Source organism: Oryx dammah, unplaced genomic scaffold (assembly GCF_014754425.2).
Source record: "Oryx dammah isolate SB20612 unplaced genomic scaffold, SCBI_Odam_1.1 HiC_scaffold_13, whole genome shotgun sequence".
Classification (NCBI taxonomy): Eukaryota; Metazoa; Chordata; class Mammalia; order Artiodactyla; family Bovidae; genus Oryx; species Oryx dammah.
Genome location: NW_024070197.1, coordinates 39,553,635 through 39,568,945, shown reverse-complemented (window position 1 = coordinate 39,568,945; position 15,311 = coordinate 39,553,635). Strand labels below are relative to the sequence as shown.

The 15,311-nt window shown below is 47.6% G+C and overlaps 2 protein-coding genes across 6 annotated transcripts in view; one reads left to right on the top strand and one right to left on the bottom strand.

Moving 5' to 3' along the window:
- The window catches only part of CPNE2 (copine 2), a 52,929-nt gene extending 48,812 nt beyond the window's left edge, over positions 1-4,117 (top strand). For both annotated transcript variants that reach the window (XM_040253930.1, XM_040253929.1), the window contains 2 exons: positions 1,974-2,210; positions 3,538-4,117. In XM_040253930.1, the coding sequence (XP_040109864.1) occupies positions 1,974-2,210; positions 3,538-3,645 (345 nt within the window). In that variant the 3' untranslated portion in view covers positions 3,646-4,117. The remainder of the gene's footprint in view (positions 1-1,973; positions 2,211-3,537) is intronic.
- A 5,270-nt stretch (positions 4,118-9,387) lies between these two features.
- Positions 9,388-15,311, bottom strand: part of PSME3IP1 (proteasome activator subunit 3 interacting protein 1) — a 35,414-nt gene continuing 29,490 nt past the window's right edge. For all 4 annotated transcript variants that reach the window (XM_040253933.1, XM_040253931.1, XM_040253932.1 and 1 more), the window contains one exon: positions 9,388-10,156. In XM_040253933.1, coding sequence (XP_040109867.1) covers positions 9,939-10,156 — 218 coding nt within the window. In that variant the 3' untranslated portion in view covers positions 9,388-9,938. The remainder of the gene's footprint in view (positions 10,157-15,311) is intronic.

The following is a 15,311-nucleotide window of genomic DNA, read 5'->3' as shown; positions in this document are numbered from 1 at the left end:
TGTGGTCACTGCCACCATGACTCACCCTTTTAGTTGGTGCCTACAGTTCTGCAAGAACCCTGGCCTGCGTGCTCCAAGTCTCCAAGTACAGACACGTGGCTGGCTGAAAGGGAAGAGTCAAGAGGGCCATGTCAGGAGCAGGGTGGGAGACTGTGGTCTGAGCTGGATGGGGCTTGGAAACCAGCCCCACCCGCTGAGTGGAGAAGCCTGTCACCCAAGGCCAAGTGTTCTTTTCTGTCCTCATTGCCAGCCTTCTCCTGCCAACTTAGGTACCCCAGAAATACTGTCCTGGACCATTTGTGGTAGGATAGCAGTGGGGTTAGAGGGCCACAAAGAGAACAGGATGCTGGCTGGCTGGGATGACGGTGGGCTGTGAGGGGACGAGTCTGGAAGGGCTTATGAGGTGACCCCCAACCAGAGGAATGGGGACCGGCAGCAGCAGCCTCCACTACAAGGATTCAGGCTGCCATCTCCATAGCAACAGGTATCCATCCTCAGCCAAGTGATCAGTCTCTTAAAGGCACAGTGCAGAAGTTGGATTACTATTAGGGGTTGGCGCTTAGGATGGTGGGGTCCATACCTCCGTGTGGTTCATTCCTGCCTTCCATAGCTGTGCCTGGGGGACAGGCAGGAGAGTAAGGAATCTTTTATGGCTGAACCTGTACTCTCCATTTGTTTCCCAGGCAGTGAATGGCTTTGCTGAGTGAGAAGGTCGCCAGATGCTAGCTTGGTTCTGTCCTTTTTACCTCTATGACCTTGACTATTCTGGGTCCACATTGCCTCTCCTAAGAATCAGAAGGGTCAGACAAAAAGGCAAAAGCCCTAAACAGAGACTATTAAGATCACAGGGGCTTTTCTGTTCATTTTATGGATGGGGAAAACTGGGGCCAGGGTTTGCTAGGCACAGAGCCAAGATGAAGATGAGCTCTCAGGCAGCTGGGAGTCCTGGGGCTTCTGCCCAGAGATCATCCAGTGAGCTTTCCAGAACTTCATTTACTCACCCCCCATCTCCACAGTCTGTGCTATGGCCACCTGTCACCCACACTAATTATTATTCAGTATTTTTTTCACTTAATTTTATAAAGAAACTATAACCCACTGTACAGGAAAAGTTATAGAGTTAGGATAGAGAGTAACAATAAAAACAAATACATCAGGCAGCACAGTGGTAGTAAGGTATACCTGGAGACTGCTGTCTCTGGAGCTCTTAGGTTCCTGCCTTCTCAGTGTTAGCAAGTGTGACACACTGGCACCAGACAGACTTCCTCCTGGGTACAGTTTGTAGAATTCAAAGACCACTGCAAGACCAGTACCCTCCCCACTGTGACTGATGCTGTGTCTGGGGTGTGCCGACTCTGCTTGTTGCCAGCAGACCCCACACTCCCAGAAGCACTGACCTAGATGACCTGCTTAGCTCCTACAAGGTCGGCTGTGCTGATGGGGGATGAGCAGGGTCACAGGAGTTCACATGCAGGTAGAGCAGAGAAGGGCAGGCTTGTCTCCGAGTTCATAAGCCAGAAGGCATCTTCCCCAGCAGCTGTGGACCTCACTCTGCCAGGGGCACAGCTGTCAATTACTGAGCTGCTACCACATGGCTGGCATGGTCTCTCTGAGAGGTGTGGGAACTCCCATTCTGCAGATGAAGAAACTGAGGCACAGCCAGTTGAGACAGTGGCCCAGAGTCCCACGGTGTAGCCACCATCAGAGCCAGGCCTGGAGTCCGGAGCTCTCAGACTCTCCTGAGCTGGGAAAGGCAGAGGAACAGAGCAAACAGTCTGTGCTTCCGGCTGTGATAGAGAGGCCTGAAGGGGCCCTAGCGTGGAGGGAGGCGCCTGCGATGTGGCAGCAGCTCTGGGAGAAGCGCCGCCTTCCTCCCGGGGGTCAGAGGGGTTGGGGCGGGTGGGAAAGGAGGGAGGGGAAGGGCAGCCAGGGGCCCTGGGCTGTGCTGAGTGCCTGCTGACCCCCTCCCACAGCAATACTTCATCCTCCTCATCATCACGGACGGTGTCATCAGTGACATGGAGGAGACACGGCACGCCGTGGTACAGGCTTCCAAGCTGCCCATGTCCATCATCATCGTGGGCGTTGGCAACGCCGACTTCGCAGCCATGGAGTTCCTGGACGGGGACAGCCGCATGCTGCGATCCCACACGGGAGAGGAGGCAGCCCGCGATATTGTGCAGTTCGTGCCCTTTCGAGAATTCCGCAACGTGAGTGTGGGCGTGGACTGGGGAAGGGGCGGTTACAGGACGCCAACCAGCATAGTTAATAATCAGGCTGAAGGTGCTGGGATTGCCTGCCCAGTCCTAGGCTCCTCTACCCTCAGTTCTGTTGACTACATACTTCCTGAGGGCTTACTACGTGCCCAGGGCCATACCAGGCCCTGTCCCCAGATGAGGCTATCTGCCAGTCGCTGAGCACTTGCTTCAGCAACTCAGGGGAGCTATGCCCAGTCCAGACTGGGGCTTCAGGATAGGGGTTCCGGGAGGACCTGCCTTCTAACCCTGAACCAAGTCAGAATTATCCACGTGGGGCAAAGCATCCCAGGAGAAAGAGATGAGAGCAGAGGCCCTGAGGTGCGAGGGGCTTTCCTGGGATTCATAGCTCACCAGCCTCCTCACTTCAGGTGGAAAACACGGCCCACCTTACAATGGCCTCCTCTCCCTGAGCGCTTCTCTAAGGGGGAACTGGAGGCCTCCTATGCTCCTGGAGTTGGCTCCAGTCCTTCTGCAGGGGACCCAGGTCTGCTTATAGGGAGGCTGGCATTAACTTCTTGGGCACTGCCCTTGCAGCAGGGCCCACAAGCAGCCCCAGAGGGAGCTCTCAGATACCACCCTGTACTGCCAGCCTGGAGCCTACCTCTCATTTGATGAGAGGCAGATTGTGTTCCTCTCCTCCTGGCCTCAACCAAAAGGACTTTGGGGTGCTGTGGTTCAGGTCCTGGGAGCTAGTCCCAGGAAGAACTGGGCACTCCAATCTGGAAGCACTGGTACTCACCTCTCTGCTCAGTACCCTGTGGGTTTGCCTGAGCTGGTTCAGTTCCTTCCTCTGGAGTGTGAGCCTCCTGAGGACAAGTGCTGAGCACTGCCCACCCAGGCACCGCATGAACAGTGACCAAGCTCCTGGTGTGCCCGGCCTGTGTCTGGGTGATGAGCAGCGAATCAGACAGTCGCAGCCCCTTGATCCCAGCCAAGGAGGAGATCAGGAAATGTTTGCAAGATGAGTAGGCTGTGCAGCCTGCTTCCACCATCTCTTTCCCCCAAAAGCTTCCTACAGACGAATTCATCCTGAAATGTTACTCCCGGGCACGTCGAGTGCTCAGGTTAAGAGTCACACTTAGTGTCAAGGCAAAGGAAAGCGCTGCTGAGGGTGGGATTTCAGGCTTGGGCTGGACTGAGGACGCTAGTTTTAGACGGCTCTGGTCTTCTGATCCAGCTTTTCCTCCAGGGACACCTTCTTTACCAGCTGCCTGGGTGTGGTGCGCCTCCCCACTTCACCCAGTAATCCTCTCTCCTCACTCTCCACCCTACCCTGCAGGCGGCAAAAGAGACCTTGGCCAAAGCTGTGTTGGCAGAACTGCCCCAACAAGTTGTTCAGTATTTCAAGCATAAAAACCTGCCCCCCACCAACTCGGAGCCCGCCTGAGTGCCAGCCCTCACCCAGCAGCAGCATGCCGGCTGGGCCTCCTGCCCTCCCCAGGAACATGCACGCTCACCCTGCTTCCTTGTGGGTGGCCCTATTTTTTTTTTTTTTTTTAATGATCCACATTTTTATTTTTTACAACCGGACTTCCACCCCCAACTTCCTCCAGCCCAGCTGGGCTTCCTTTGTTGGAGCTGACTGATGATGCTTCCAGGCCAAACTGGCTTCCTCTCCTCTCCCCACCCTCTCCACTCTTAAGTATTGAATGTACTTTGTATAATTTTAGTGGAATTATTATTAAAGAGAATAAAATTTTTACAATCATAATTGGCTTTTTCCAAGTAACTAGCTGCAGACTCAAAGGAACGTGTCCCCGGTGCCTCTGTGGTAGCCTGCACCTAATTCCTGCTGTTTTTTTATACTGTGACCATGTTCTATTTGTTATACTCAGGGTAATAAAGGAGTTTTGGATGTCCCTGTGTCAGCTCCTTCCTCAGCTGGGACCTGACAGGCTCACTGATCTGGGAAAGGAAACATGAGAACGCCTTTCCCCCAGCAAGCCTGTGAAGTCAGCACCATCACCTCTACTTGGGGACATGCATTCCACACAAACAGAATACAGCTGTTAAACTGGCACACAGCCTGGCACATCGTGTGTGCTCAATAAACATCTGCAGCAGGATGGAATGCATGAGCCCTCACCAGTGATCGCAGGCCTTCAGGGCCCTGGCAGAGCCCATGCTGTCCCGGCCAACACACATGGTGCCCTGCTCTTCTCCCTCTTGGTCCACACCCTGGCCTATGTCTCCCCAAACCTGCTCACCCCCACCACAAGACTGCAGTGGCTGCCACCTATCTGCTTCTCCTGGAGGTCCTCCAGGCACTGGGGTATGCCCTGCGGTTCACAGCACATGAAAGCCTCTCTGGCTTCAGGATGCTAACTAAACAGGGTTGCTTTTGTCCCGGCGACAGCAGCGGTTGGTTTCTCTCGCATGCCCCACCCTGGGCTCAGGCCCAACATCATCAAACTAGCCAGGTGACGAATCTCTGAAACCCCAGAAGTCCAGTTCCCTCCTCTCCTCAACAAACATCTTTCTCTCCTGTCCACCTCCTCCTTGGAGGTCCAGTCAGCCCCTACACCACAGGCATGAGTGGAAACCAACAACAGACATTCATATAAAGCACTAGGCTTCCAGCTCCCCACTAAGCATATTACAGGCATAATCTTGATGAACCCTTCCACTAGCCCCTGCCTATGACCATTTCAGAGATGAGGAAACAAGCAGAGGCTAATTGAATCTATTAGAGGCAGAGCCAGAATGCAGCTCCAGGTCTGGCCATCTCCAGAGCCTGCACTTGTTCAACTGTACTGACTGTCTTCCTGAGACTCTACGAGGCCATCTTCTGCTCAAGCTGCTAATGAATTTGCCCTTCCTCTCCAATGAACTGGGCAGTCAGTCATCTTAACCTACTCTCCCAGGTCAGCGATTCTTACCAGTGGCCCGCTAGACCGGGATGGTGCACCAGGCATGTTGCTACCTCCAGGTTCCTGGTAAGTTCAGAAGCTGGTGTCCATCTGGTGGGAGTAAGCGAGGGACATGTATATCCTAGGCTTCTGATGCCTCTGCTGATTCCATGGCCACCAAGTCAGTTGAAACATTCTCGAGGGACATCTTCACCTCTCCTAAGAGGGCCGCAGGACTGCAGGGAGCCTCAGTGACCTCTGGGAAGTCACAGCCCACCAGCCAAGAATCCCAGGACTGGCACCTCTGGTTCATACCTAGCCCTTGGTCAGGCCGGCTGCAAGACTGCATGGTGGCTGAAATAACACCCAACGACTGCTGACTTTACCCTCCTGTTTGGTAGCTGAAGTGAGTCTAGCTGGATGTCACATCCAGGGAAGTTTGTACCCAGTTCAGCCTGGGAGAATCTTTCAAGTTCAGATTGACCAGAGGCTTCTCTAGTGGAACAGCCTTCTCCTCCCAGCCCCACATCCTCTCCTTAGTCCCCAGGGGATGCGTATATTGGGGAGACACCTTCTGATGCAGACCTCTCCCATACACCGCCCCTTGCGAATAGTTTACCAGACTGGTGAAGCTATGGAGACTGACATCTGCTGGACGGGTTAAGGCAGAGTCCCTGCCTTGCATCAGGCCCATCATAAATGTTCCAACTCCTGTGGACCACCTACCTCAGTGTGTTGCCAGCAACCCCCACTTCACAGCTGCACAAGGGAGCAGATCTAGTCATGTCTTTCTTCCCTCTTCTCTGCCCGATGTTGGATGGATCAGTCAAGCAAGCCCTCTACTCCCAGTTGGTTTGAGTTCACCAGGGAAAGGAATGTACTAAACTCCTGACCAGGTAAATCACCACTTAAAAAACAAACCAAGATAAGTCAGTCCTGGGGATATAATATACAGCATGTTGACTATGGTTAATAATACCAGCTTGTATATTTGAAATTTGCTAAGACAGTAGACCTCAAGTGCTGTCATCACAAGAAAAAGATGGTTTGGTAACTGTGGTGATAGGTCACTTCACAATATACACAATATTGAATAATTATGTTGTACACCTGAAACTAATGTTATATGTCAACTGTATTTCACTAAGAACAAACCACATCTTGGTGCTATTTGGTTCTTGCACATGGATAGCAGGATGAAAAGTGAACTCAGAAATTTGACTAAAAGACTCCTTCATTCTTGAGTCACTGAGGCCTGGGCACGAGCATTTGTTTTAAAGTTTCACTGAAACCACAGAAACCCAGACTTACAGGCTCAAATTAAGATTCTGGTTCTGACATCTGCCTGTGTGACCTTGGGCAAGTCACTGAATCACTGTGAGCTTTAGCTTCCTCTATAAAATGTAGAGAGGAGCTGCTTCAAGGGACTTTTTTTTCAGGATGGAAGACACTATAATCTGCAAACATCCCAAACACCCCTGGCCCGTCCACAGTGGGCCCTCAATAAATGCTGACCGATGAACAAATCAACGTAAGGGATACGGATGTGCATGACCATGCCTAAAACTGAAGGAGACGCCCAGCCAATGGCCTGAAGCTCAGAGCAGATGTTGTCTCTTGGTCATGCTGTCCATTGCTATGCGGAGCTCTGATGCTGGGCCCCATTCTGCTTGTTCGTGCTGTGACACGCCTCTCCCTAAACCCTTGCTCCAGCAGGTAAGGGAGCAAAATATCAGCCCCTGCCAGCATCACTAAGGCAAGAATGCGAGACTAAATTCTTGGTTCAACACTATGGAAGTATTGCCAAGATCTAGCCTCCCACCGAGTAGAACTTGCATTCCATACTGTTACGCCTAAGTGGGCTGGGCACGCCAAGAAATCAAGAAACATCCAAATCCAAGTGATGGTACGCTGCCACCAAGCTTTTTCTTTTTGTTTTCCTGGAGGGGCTTAAAGATGACAGCTGAGCCATATACCCACGGCTAGGACACCCGAGCCAAGGAACTGGGTGTGCCTGAGCAATTAACATTTAACTGAGAGGAAAGCACACAGAAGCAGGCGGTTGGAGCTCTGATGGCCAGATCTGACCCATCATCACGTCAGTGTTCAAGCTACAACTGAGGAATGCCAGCGGGACAGATAAACCTGCCATAGATCACTACTCACAGAAACTCTGGACACTCTACCCAGATGGGGGAGGCCGAGGATAACTACTACCATTAGGATGGCTACCATTTACTGAGCACCAGGTACCACACCAAGTATCTAATCCAGATCATCTTTCACCCTCACTTGTGAAGCTAGTATCCTTATTCCTATCTACCAAGGAGGAAACTGAGGCTCGGAGAGGTTAAGGACTTTGCCCAAGTGACTCAGCTAGTAAAAATGTCTGGCTCCAAGCACAAAGCCACTGTGATATATCCACAGAAGGCAAAACCAGGTTGGGATTCCTGGGAGGCAGCCAGAAGGGAATAACCCACAAGGTGAAGACTGAAAGAAATGAGGATGCAAGGGACTAGCCTAAGCCACTCCTCATTAGGGGTATGACTTTCAGTCTAGAATGCTCCTGAAAAAGTCTAGAATGCCCTCCCAACTCTGGGTTTGAGAAATTAGCCTTCTCTCCTCCTGGGCACAGGGCTGGCAACAGCATTCCTCATAGACAAGCCTTCTCCCTCACATGGTTCAAAGTTGTAAGAAGACCACCACTCAGGACAATGCAACAGGTTTTAAGAAGCCACCCCAAACCCCAGTTTTATTCCTTATTATCTGGTTATAAAATCTTAATTATCTACCAAGGCAGGAGAGCTGCATTTTGTGACTTAGGCAGTGTTTCCTTCTATCTTTGATTTTCCTGTTCTTTGGGTTTGGAACAGACAGTCTACACTAGATGTTTTTCCAGGGCAGCTTCCTCCACTAGGCAAACCAGACCCTGCTTTGCTACCGGTAGTTTCCACAGAACTCATGTCTCAGCTCCAGGGCTCTCCACTAACAGGTATGGGGAAAGATGATCACCGGTTATCTTCAACCGCTCTTGTAACAGAAAGCAGAAATCGCAGTCTGAAGAGTCTCAACCTCCTCGACACAATCTAGCTGTTACAATGGATGGGGAGGGAGTTGGAAGCACAAGCTCCAGTACAGGAAAAGCAAGATCTTGTCCTCTGACAGGTGGATTAGCTTTCAAAGTAATGAAGGCTTTTAATCCATGCAACCCTTTTTCAGCTTCTCCCAACATCAACAGAGGCCATGAGGCATAGTAATGGCCTCTGAAAAGTCAAACCACATGAAGATCATGACTTTGGCTCCTCTGTCTGCCTCCTGAGATGATCCAAGGTTGCCCTGGGTACAGGCTGTAATAACAGCAGCACAATCGCAGGAACAATGAAGCACAGGCAGAAGGTGCCTACAGTTTTACCTCAGTCTTGTTTGTTAGGATGGAGCTGATGCGCCTGTACTGACAGTCAGGAACAATTAGCACAGAGTAGCTCTGAAAAGGAAAAAGAATTCACAAGGCATCGGTTATGGGTGAAGAGAAGTCACCATCTGCCAGCGGGCACCAGTGTGTCAGTGCTTTGGGAGGGAAAAGGGGTGGGCTGGAAGAGATCCAGGGGCCTCTCTGCCCACGATAAAACAGAGTAGCTTCTCTGCCTGCCAGCATCACAGTGTCAACACATTCTGTGTGTGTCTCTCTGTCTCACACCCAAGGAAGTAGAAACAACTGACGTACAAACCCAGGGGAAGAAAGAACTCCATGGGCTCATTCCTCTGAAGCAGGGAAGCCTCCAGATTGCTGCTGTTAAAAGCTGACAGTCACCTCTGTCCTCAGTGCCTCCATACCTTGTCTCCTCCTGTTCTTCCTTCCCTCCCAAAGGGAGAGCCCCTGCCCCGCTTTAGGAGAGGGGTGGAGCAGCACCTCCGGGTCTTGGCTGCTCTGAATGGGAAGAGCAGAGCAGGAAGGGCAGCAGACCAAAGCAGAGGAAAGGACAAGGGCAGCACCTTTAGGTTAGAAACAGCTTCCACAGTTAGAAGACACAACTATAAATGTATCCAACAGAGAGGGTGGTGTCCCACTGACTAGCAATATTAGAATCAGGAGCTGCCAGAAATAAATCACCTTGTCCACACACTATCAGTACTTCTGATTTCTGGCTACAACAAAATAAGGCCTATGTTTGTTTCTCTAAGATTTAGAATCTTAAGTGGGATTAGATGGAGGGAGAAGGAATAGCCAAAGGTAAGAAAAAACTTATCAATGAACAGTAAGTGTTAAGTGACACCCCCTGTGGACGTAATTTAGAATCTTTACTTAGTCACACAACATCAAGAATCAGCTAGTTCCAGGGCCTTGCGCGCTGTTCCATTACTAGGGCTCTCCTCTCCCCACCCCCGCCTGCCACACACTCCACAATGCAATATAATCACTTAGAATGTTTAAATGATATCTATTCAATAAACTGTCCCTGCTTCTTAATGATGTTGGAAAAGGGAAAAAAAAAAAGAAAAAAACAAGGCAACAGAATCCAAACTCTTTGTAAGCTGCATGGTACCTATCTTCCCAGGGTGTTCTTGGTGAAATTTTGGCTGGGCCGAAATCTGCATCAGTGCGGACAGAGGTTGCAGGACTGGTCTGGGCATCTGGACTGGAGTAGAAAGAGAAACCAAACACAAGTCTGGCCACAAGTGGATTCTGGCACACTCTTAGATGCAGTTAAAAATGTCACGGTGCGCATAAGGAGCAGGCAAAGGAGTTTTCTGTAGGAAGTAATGCCTGTAGGCAGAATAAACTGTCCAGTCTACTCGTGGGGAGGAGCACCCTGCGGTGAGAACAGAGGAGCTAGGGGGCCTCGAGGAAGGTGTTGGTTCGGAAGATGGAGGAGACGATCTTGCCCGTGGCGTTGATGGTGCCTTCGCTGTCTGAGCTGGACTCAGAGTCGCTGCTCCCGGAGTAGGCGCCCAGGCCTGGGAGGATGCCGATACAGACAGCCGCAGACGGGCAGTGGATGGAGGGACTGCTCAGGGAGGTGCTTCCCAGAGACACGCAGGATGGGGCTTCTGCAAAAAAGCAGGGGGGATTGTTACTTCAGCACCCTTTTCCAAAGTTGATGGCCTGCTTTCCATGTGTTGAGGACTTCACATTTGGAAGCCTCAAAACAACACTATGCAGTCAACACTATCGTCACACTCATCTCAAAGTTGTGCACCTCATTTGTAATTGAGAAAACTAAAGCCACAGCAGAGAACATTTTAAGACCATGTAGGATGTCACCAAGTAGTTGAGGCTCTTCTCGCCCAAGGAAACTCACTGTCATGGCCTCACCTCCATGACAGAAAGCCTCAACCTAGGTTAGAGGAAAAGTTAAGGACTCTCCTCCACCCCTTCTTCTTCCCTGTTTTAGCCTCATTTAATCACTGAAACAACCTGGTATGTAGGGATCCCCCATTTTGCTGATGAGGGAGGTCCAAAGACCTGCCTAAAGTTAAAGGCCACTTAGGGTAGAAAACATTACACTAAGCCTGAATCAAAAGACAATGTTCTAAAATGTTCCCAGAGCTCACTACACAGTACGGCTGGAATTCAACTCATTGTCTCAGGCTGACAAGCATATTACCTTCTAGGGTTTTGCCTTAACAAGCCCTTGCTGCTGCTGCTGCTGCTGCTGCTGCTGCGTCGCTTCAGTCGTGTCCGACTCTGTGCGACCCCATAGACGGCAGTCCACCAGGCTCCCCCATCCCTGGGATTCTCCAGGCAAGAACACTGGAGTGGGTTGCCATTTCCTTCTCCAATGCATGAAAGTGAAAAGTGAAAGGGAAATCGCTCAGTCGTGTCTGACTCCTAGCGACTCAACAAACCCCTAACACCTCATATAAATGCAAAAAGGATACACTGATCCAAGTAGATGAAATGAGGAGTAAGTAAAAAAGTACCACTGAGAAGCAAACAGAGATCTCAACCAGCCAGTACACACAGTTCACTTGCTCATACAAGAATTACCAATAAGGAAAAAGGAAGCTGCTAAAGATAAGCAATGTGAAAACATGGAGATGCAGAAAAGTGACATGAGAGTTGACAATGACTGCAGAACAGGTGGTAACAAGGTTACAAAAAAGCAGGCAAATATTTACAATTAGTATCACAAAAGCTAACTTCTTTATGATATAAAAATTATTCCAAAACCAACAACCGATCAACAACTACATAGAAAAGCAGACAGAAGACACAGTTCACCAAAAAAGAAACAAATGACTTTAAAGCATAAACAATATGTAAGGAGGAATAGGCATTCATATATGTTGCTGAGGGAATGTAGGACAATGTGGCCATGTTCTTCACACTTAAATGATATTCACGCAACACTGTTGATAACAGAAAGGAAAAGGTGCATTAATAGAGGACCAATGTAAGGGACTAGTATCCAGCCATTAAGAGTAGAGCATCTCCGTGTGTACTGGTATTCAATGATCTCTAAGATAAAATAACTTTCATTCCACACTCTTTTGTCCCTTTTCAATTTGTTATTATGTGCATCAGTTCAGTTGCTCAGTCGTGTCCGACTCTTTGCGACCCCATGAATCGCAGCATGCCAGGCCTCCCTGTCCATCACCAACTCCCGGAGTTCACTCAGACTCATATGACTAACCTAATTCACACAATTTTTAAGAAAGCCAAATGCAAAAATTTAAAGAGTATCCTAGGGTACTTAATTAGGAAGGACAGCCCCTCTAGCTCCATAACTCCTGTATTACAGCCAGGAAGGCTACAGAAGACTGACAGTCCTAATGTCTCTCTTCTCCTTATCCACATTCTCTTCAGACTGGAAGACTCCAGAAGGTAAGGGCCCTTTTCTCTATCCCATCTCCTGGGCACAGAGCAGGACAACATTCATAAGGTGTGAGAATGCAGGAAAATGCATTACAGAGTTTCACTGCAAATGGCTAGATTTTGGAGGTGGGAGTGAGGAGAATGTGAAAATTTAGGACATAATATCAAACTATATCTCATTCATTACCTAAACATTCATTGTATTACTATGCTCACACATACAAAGACACTTCCAGCATTTTGTGAGAAACTTTTGTTTAAAAAAAAAACAAACCCTGATATCATTAAGGGCATGAACCAGTTACTTAGAAAAGTAATTTATGTGGGAGAAGGCAATGGCACCCCACTCCAGTACTCTTGCCTGGAAAATCCCATGGACGGAGGAGCCTGATAGGCTGCAGTCCATGGGGTCGCTAAGAGTCGGACACGACTGAGTGACTTCACTTTCACTTTTCACTTTCATGCATTGGAGAAGGAAATGGCATCCCACTCCAGAGTTCTTGCCTGGAGAATCCCAGGGATGGGGGAGCCTGAAGGACTGCTGTCTATGGGGTCGCACAGAGTCGGACACGACTGAAGTGACTTAGCAGCATTCAGTGAGATGTGTCATTCTATTAAGTATTTCAAGAGTGAACTGAATTTTAGAAAAGAAGGGTCAAGTTCACAGCACCTGTGGAGGACTAGAGCTGACCTAAAGGAAAGATGGAAGCCAGCCACAGAGATGTAACCACAGGAATCGGGACCATGATGGCATTAGCAAAGTTTAAGTGAAAGAACCAAATCTCCCAATTATCTAGGAAGTTTCAAGAAAGAAAAGAGATGGCAGCTCTAACAAATTTCATTCCAAAAGCAGTTAAATGCTCACAGAGAACAAGATGGTGCCCTCTGATCTCACCCATTTGGTGAAGTTTCCTGCCAACTTCTGTATTTGCAGGACCACATTATCATACTAAACTGATGCTGAAAATTACTAATGGAGAACATTCTTGGGATTCAGACAGATGCGTGACATGAGAGTATAAACCAACTTGTACATTCACTGGATCTGCTCAGAGCTTAAGCCAGCGCCTCCAGTGGGGAAGCCTGAATCTCCATAAGGACCACAGAGCTATCTTCTGGGGGACTCAAGGGACAAAGCTTTCTATTGACCAAGGTCAAGACTCTAAAGCTTCAGGGGACAGTCTTCTCACCGGGCCTTAGCTCCTAACAAGAGGATATTTCTTGTCCAGTTTCTAAAATAAGAATGAAAGGGTAGGAAGAAGAATAGCAAAGAAAAGATGGCTCTTAAATACAATTTGTCTGCCTTTAGAGAGTTTAAAGAAGCCCTCAAGTTTTCCTTTCCACTGACTGATGGCGATAATTCCTATCAGTGTATAAGCACCAGATATAGGGCTCCCTGGTAACTAGTTGTAATACATTTTAGATTTCTATTGATACTTTACACACAGTATATATACTTACCCTATTTAAGCAGCCACAGTTTAGCAAGTTTCTTATGTATTAAAAAGATCCCAGTTAAAATGAACTCTTACATCACTGATGGGAATATAAACTGGAAGAACTTCTTAGCAGGGCAATTCGACAATATTATCTAAACTCAGAATTGATGCTCTTGAACTGTGGTGTTGGGAGAAGACTCTTGAGAGTCCCTTGGACTGCAAGGAGATCCAACCAGTCCATTCTAAAGGAGATCAGTCCTGGGTGTTCTTTGGAAGGAATGATGCTGAAGCTGAAACTCCAACACTGTGGCTACCTCATGCAAAGAGTTGACTCATTGGAAAAGACTCTGATCCTGGGAGGGATTGGGGGCAGGAGAAGACGACGACAGAGGATGAGATGGCTGGATGGCATGACTGACTCTATGGACGTGAGTGTGAGTGAATTCCGGGAGTTGGTGATGGACAGGGAGGCCTGGTGTGCTGCGATCCATGAGGTCGCAAAGAGTCGGACACGACTGAGCGACTGAACTGAACTGAACAAATGTATATCTGACTCAATAATTTTATGTAAAAAATGATGGATGCACAGGGTTATTTAATGAAACATCACACTAGAAAATGAATAAAAACAATCTAAATGTTAATAAAAAAACTAAATAAATACACTATGGTACAATCATACTATGGATTACACAGCCTTAAACAGGAATAAAGAAGCTCTTTATGCATAAGTATGCTATGACTCCCAAGGTAACTAAGCAACAAACAGAAGCATATGTTAATTAAGATAATGATGATGATAGGAAATGTGAAACAACATATGAAGTAATCTTACCAAAAAATCGAATTGATCAAGCTCTAGATCTAATTACCATTTTACACAAAACACAGGGTATAAAGGAATACCATGGGGATGCAATTAGCAAAACTAGAGGGTAAAAAACTCTACAAGACAGAGACCCAGTTTATTTGCAAGTAAAATATAAAGGAAACAAAAATAAAGAAAAAGGAAGAACCCACAGGTTAAATGAAACTTAAAAGACATACTAGTCTACTGTTAAGATGCTGTAAGATGGCAATATTCCCAAACTGATCTACAGATGTGAACAATCCCTATCAAAATCCCAACTGCCTTTTTCATAGAAACTGACTAGTTGATCCCAAAATTCAAACAGAAATGTAAAGGACCTCAAGTAGCCAAAATAATCTTGAAAAAGAACAAACGTGTAGGACTAACACTTTCCAGTTTTAAAACTTCCAAGACCAGAATGATCAAAACTGCGTATGGGGCTTCCCTGACGGTCCAGTGGTTAGGACTCTGGGCCCCCACAAGCCGTGGAGCACAAACAAACAAGTCAAAAATGTGTGGTAACAGGGTAAGAACAGCTATATAAATCAATGAAGAGAAAAGACAGTCCAGAAACAAACCCATACGTGCTGTTCAACTGATTTTCAACAAGTGTCACAATTCAGTGGAGGAAAGAAGTCCTTTCAGCAAAGTTTTGAGTCAAAAAACTAACACAAAATGGGTCAAAGATCAAAATTTAAGAGCTAAAACTATAAAACTCTTCAAAAAAATTTAAGTGTAAATCTTCATGACCATGAATTAGGCAATAGTTTCTTAGATATGACTCTTAAAAGTACAAGCAACCGAAGAAAAATAAATTGATGGCATCAAAATTTAAAACTTTTGTGCTCCAAAGAACATTATCACATGTTCTTTCTATATGACCCACAGAGAGACAATATTTGTAAATCACCTCTCTGACAAATAGTCTAGCATCTAGAACATATAAAGAACTCTTATAACTCAGCAATAAAAAGAAAAATAACCCAATTCTAAAGTAGGCTCAGGATATGAGTATATATTTCTCCAAAGAAGACAAACCAAAGGTCATTAAGTACACAATGCCAACATCATTAGTCATTAGGGAAACTCCAATCAGAA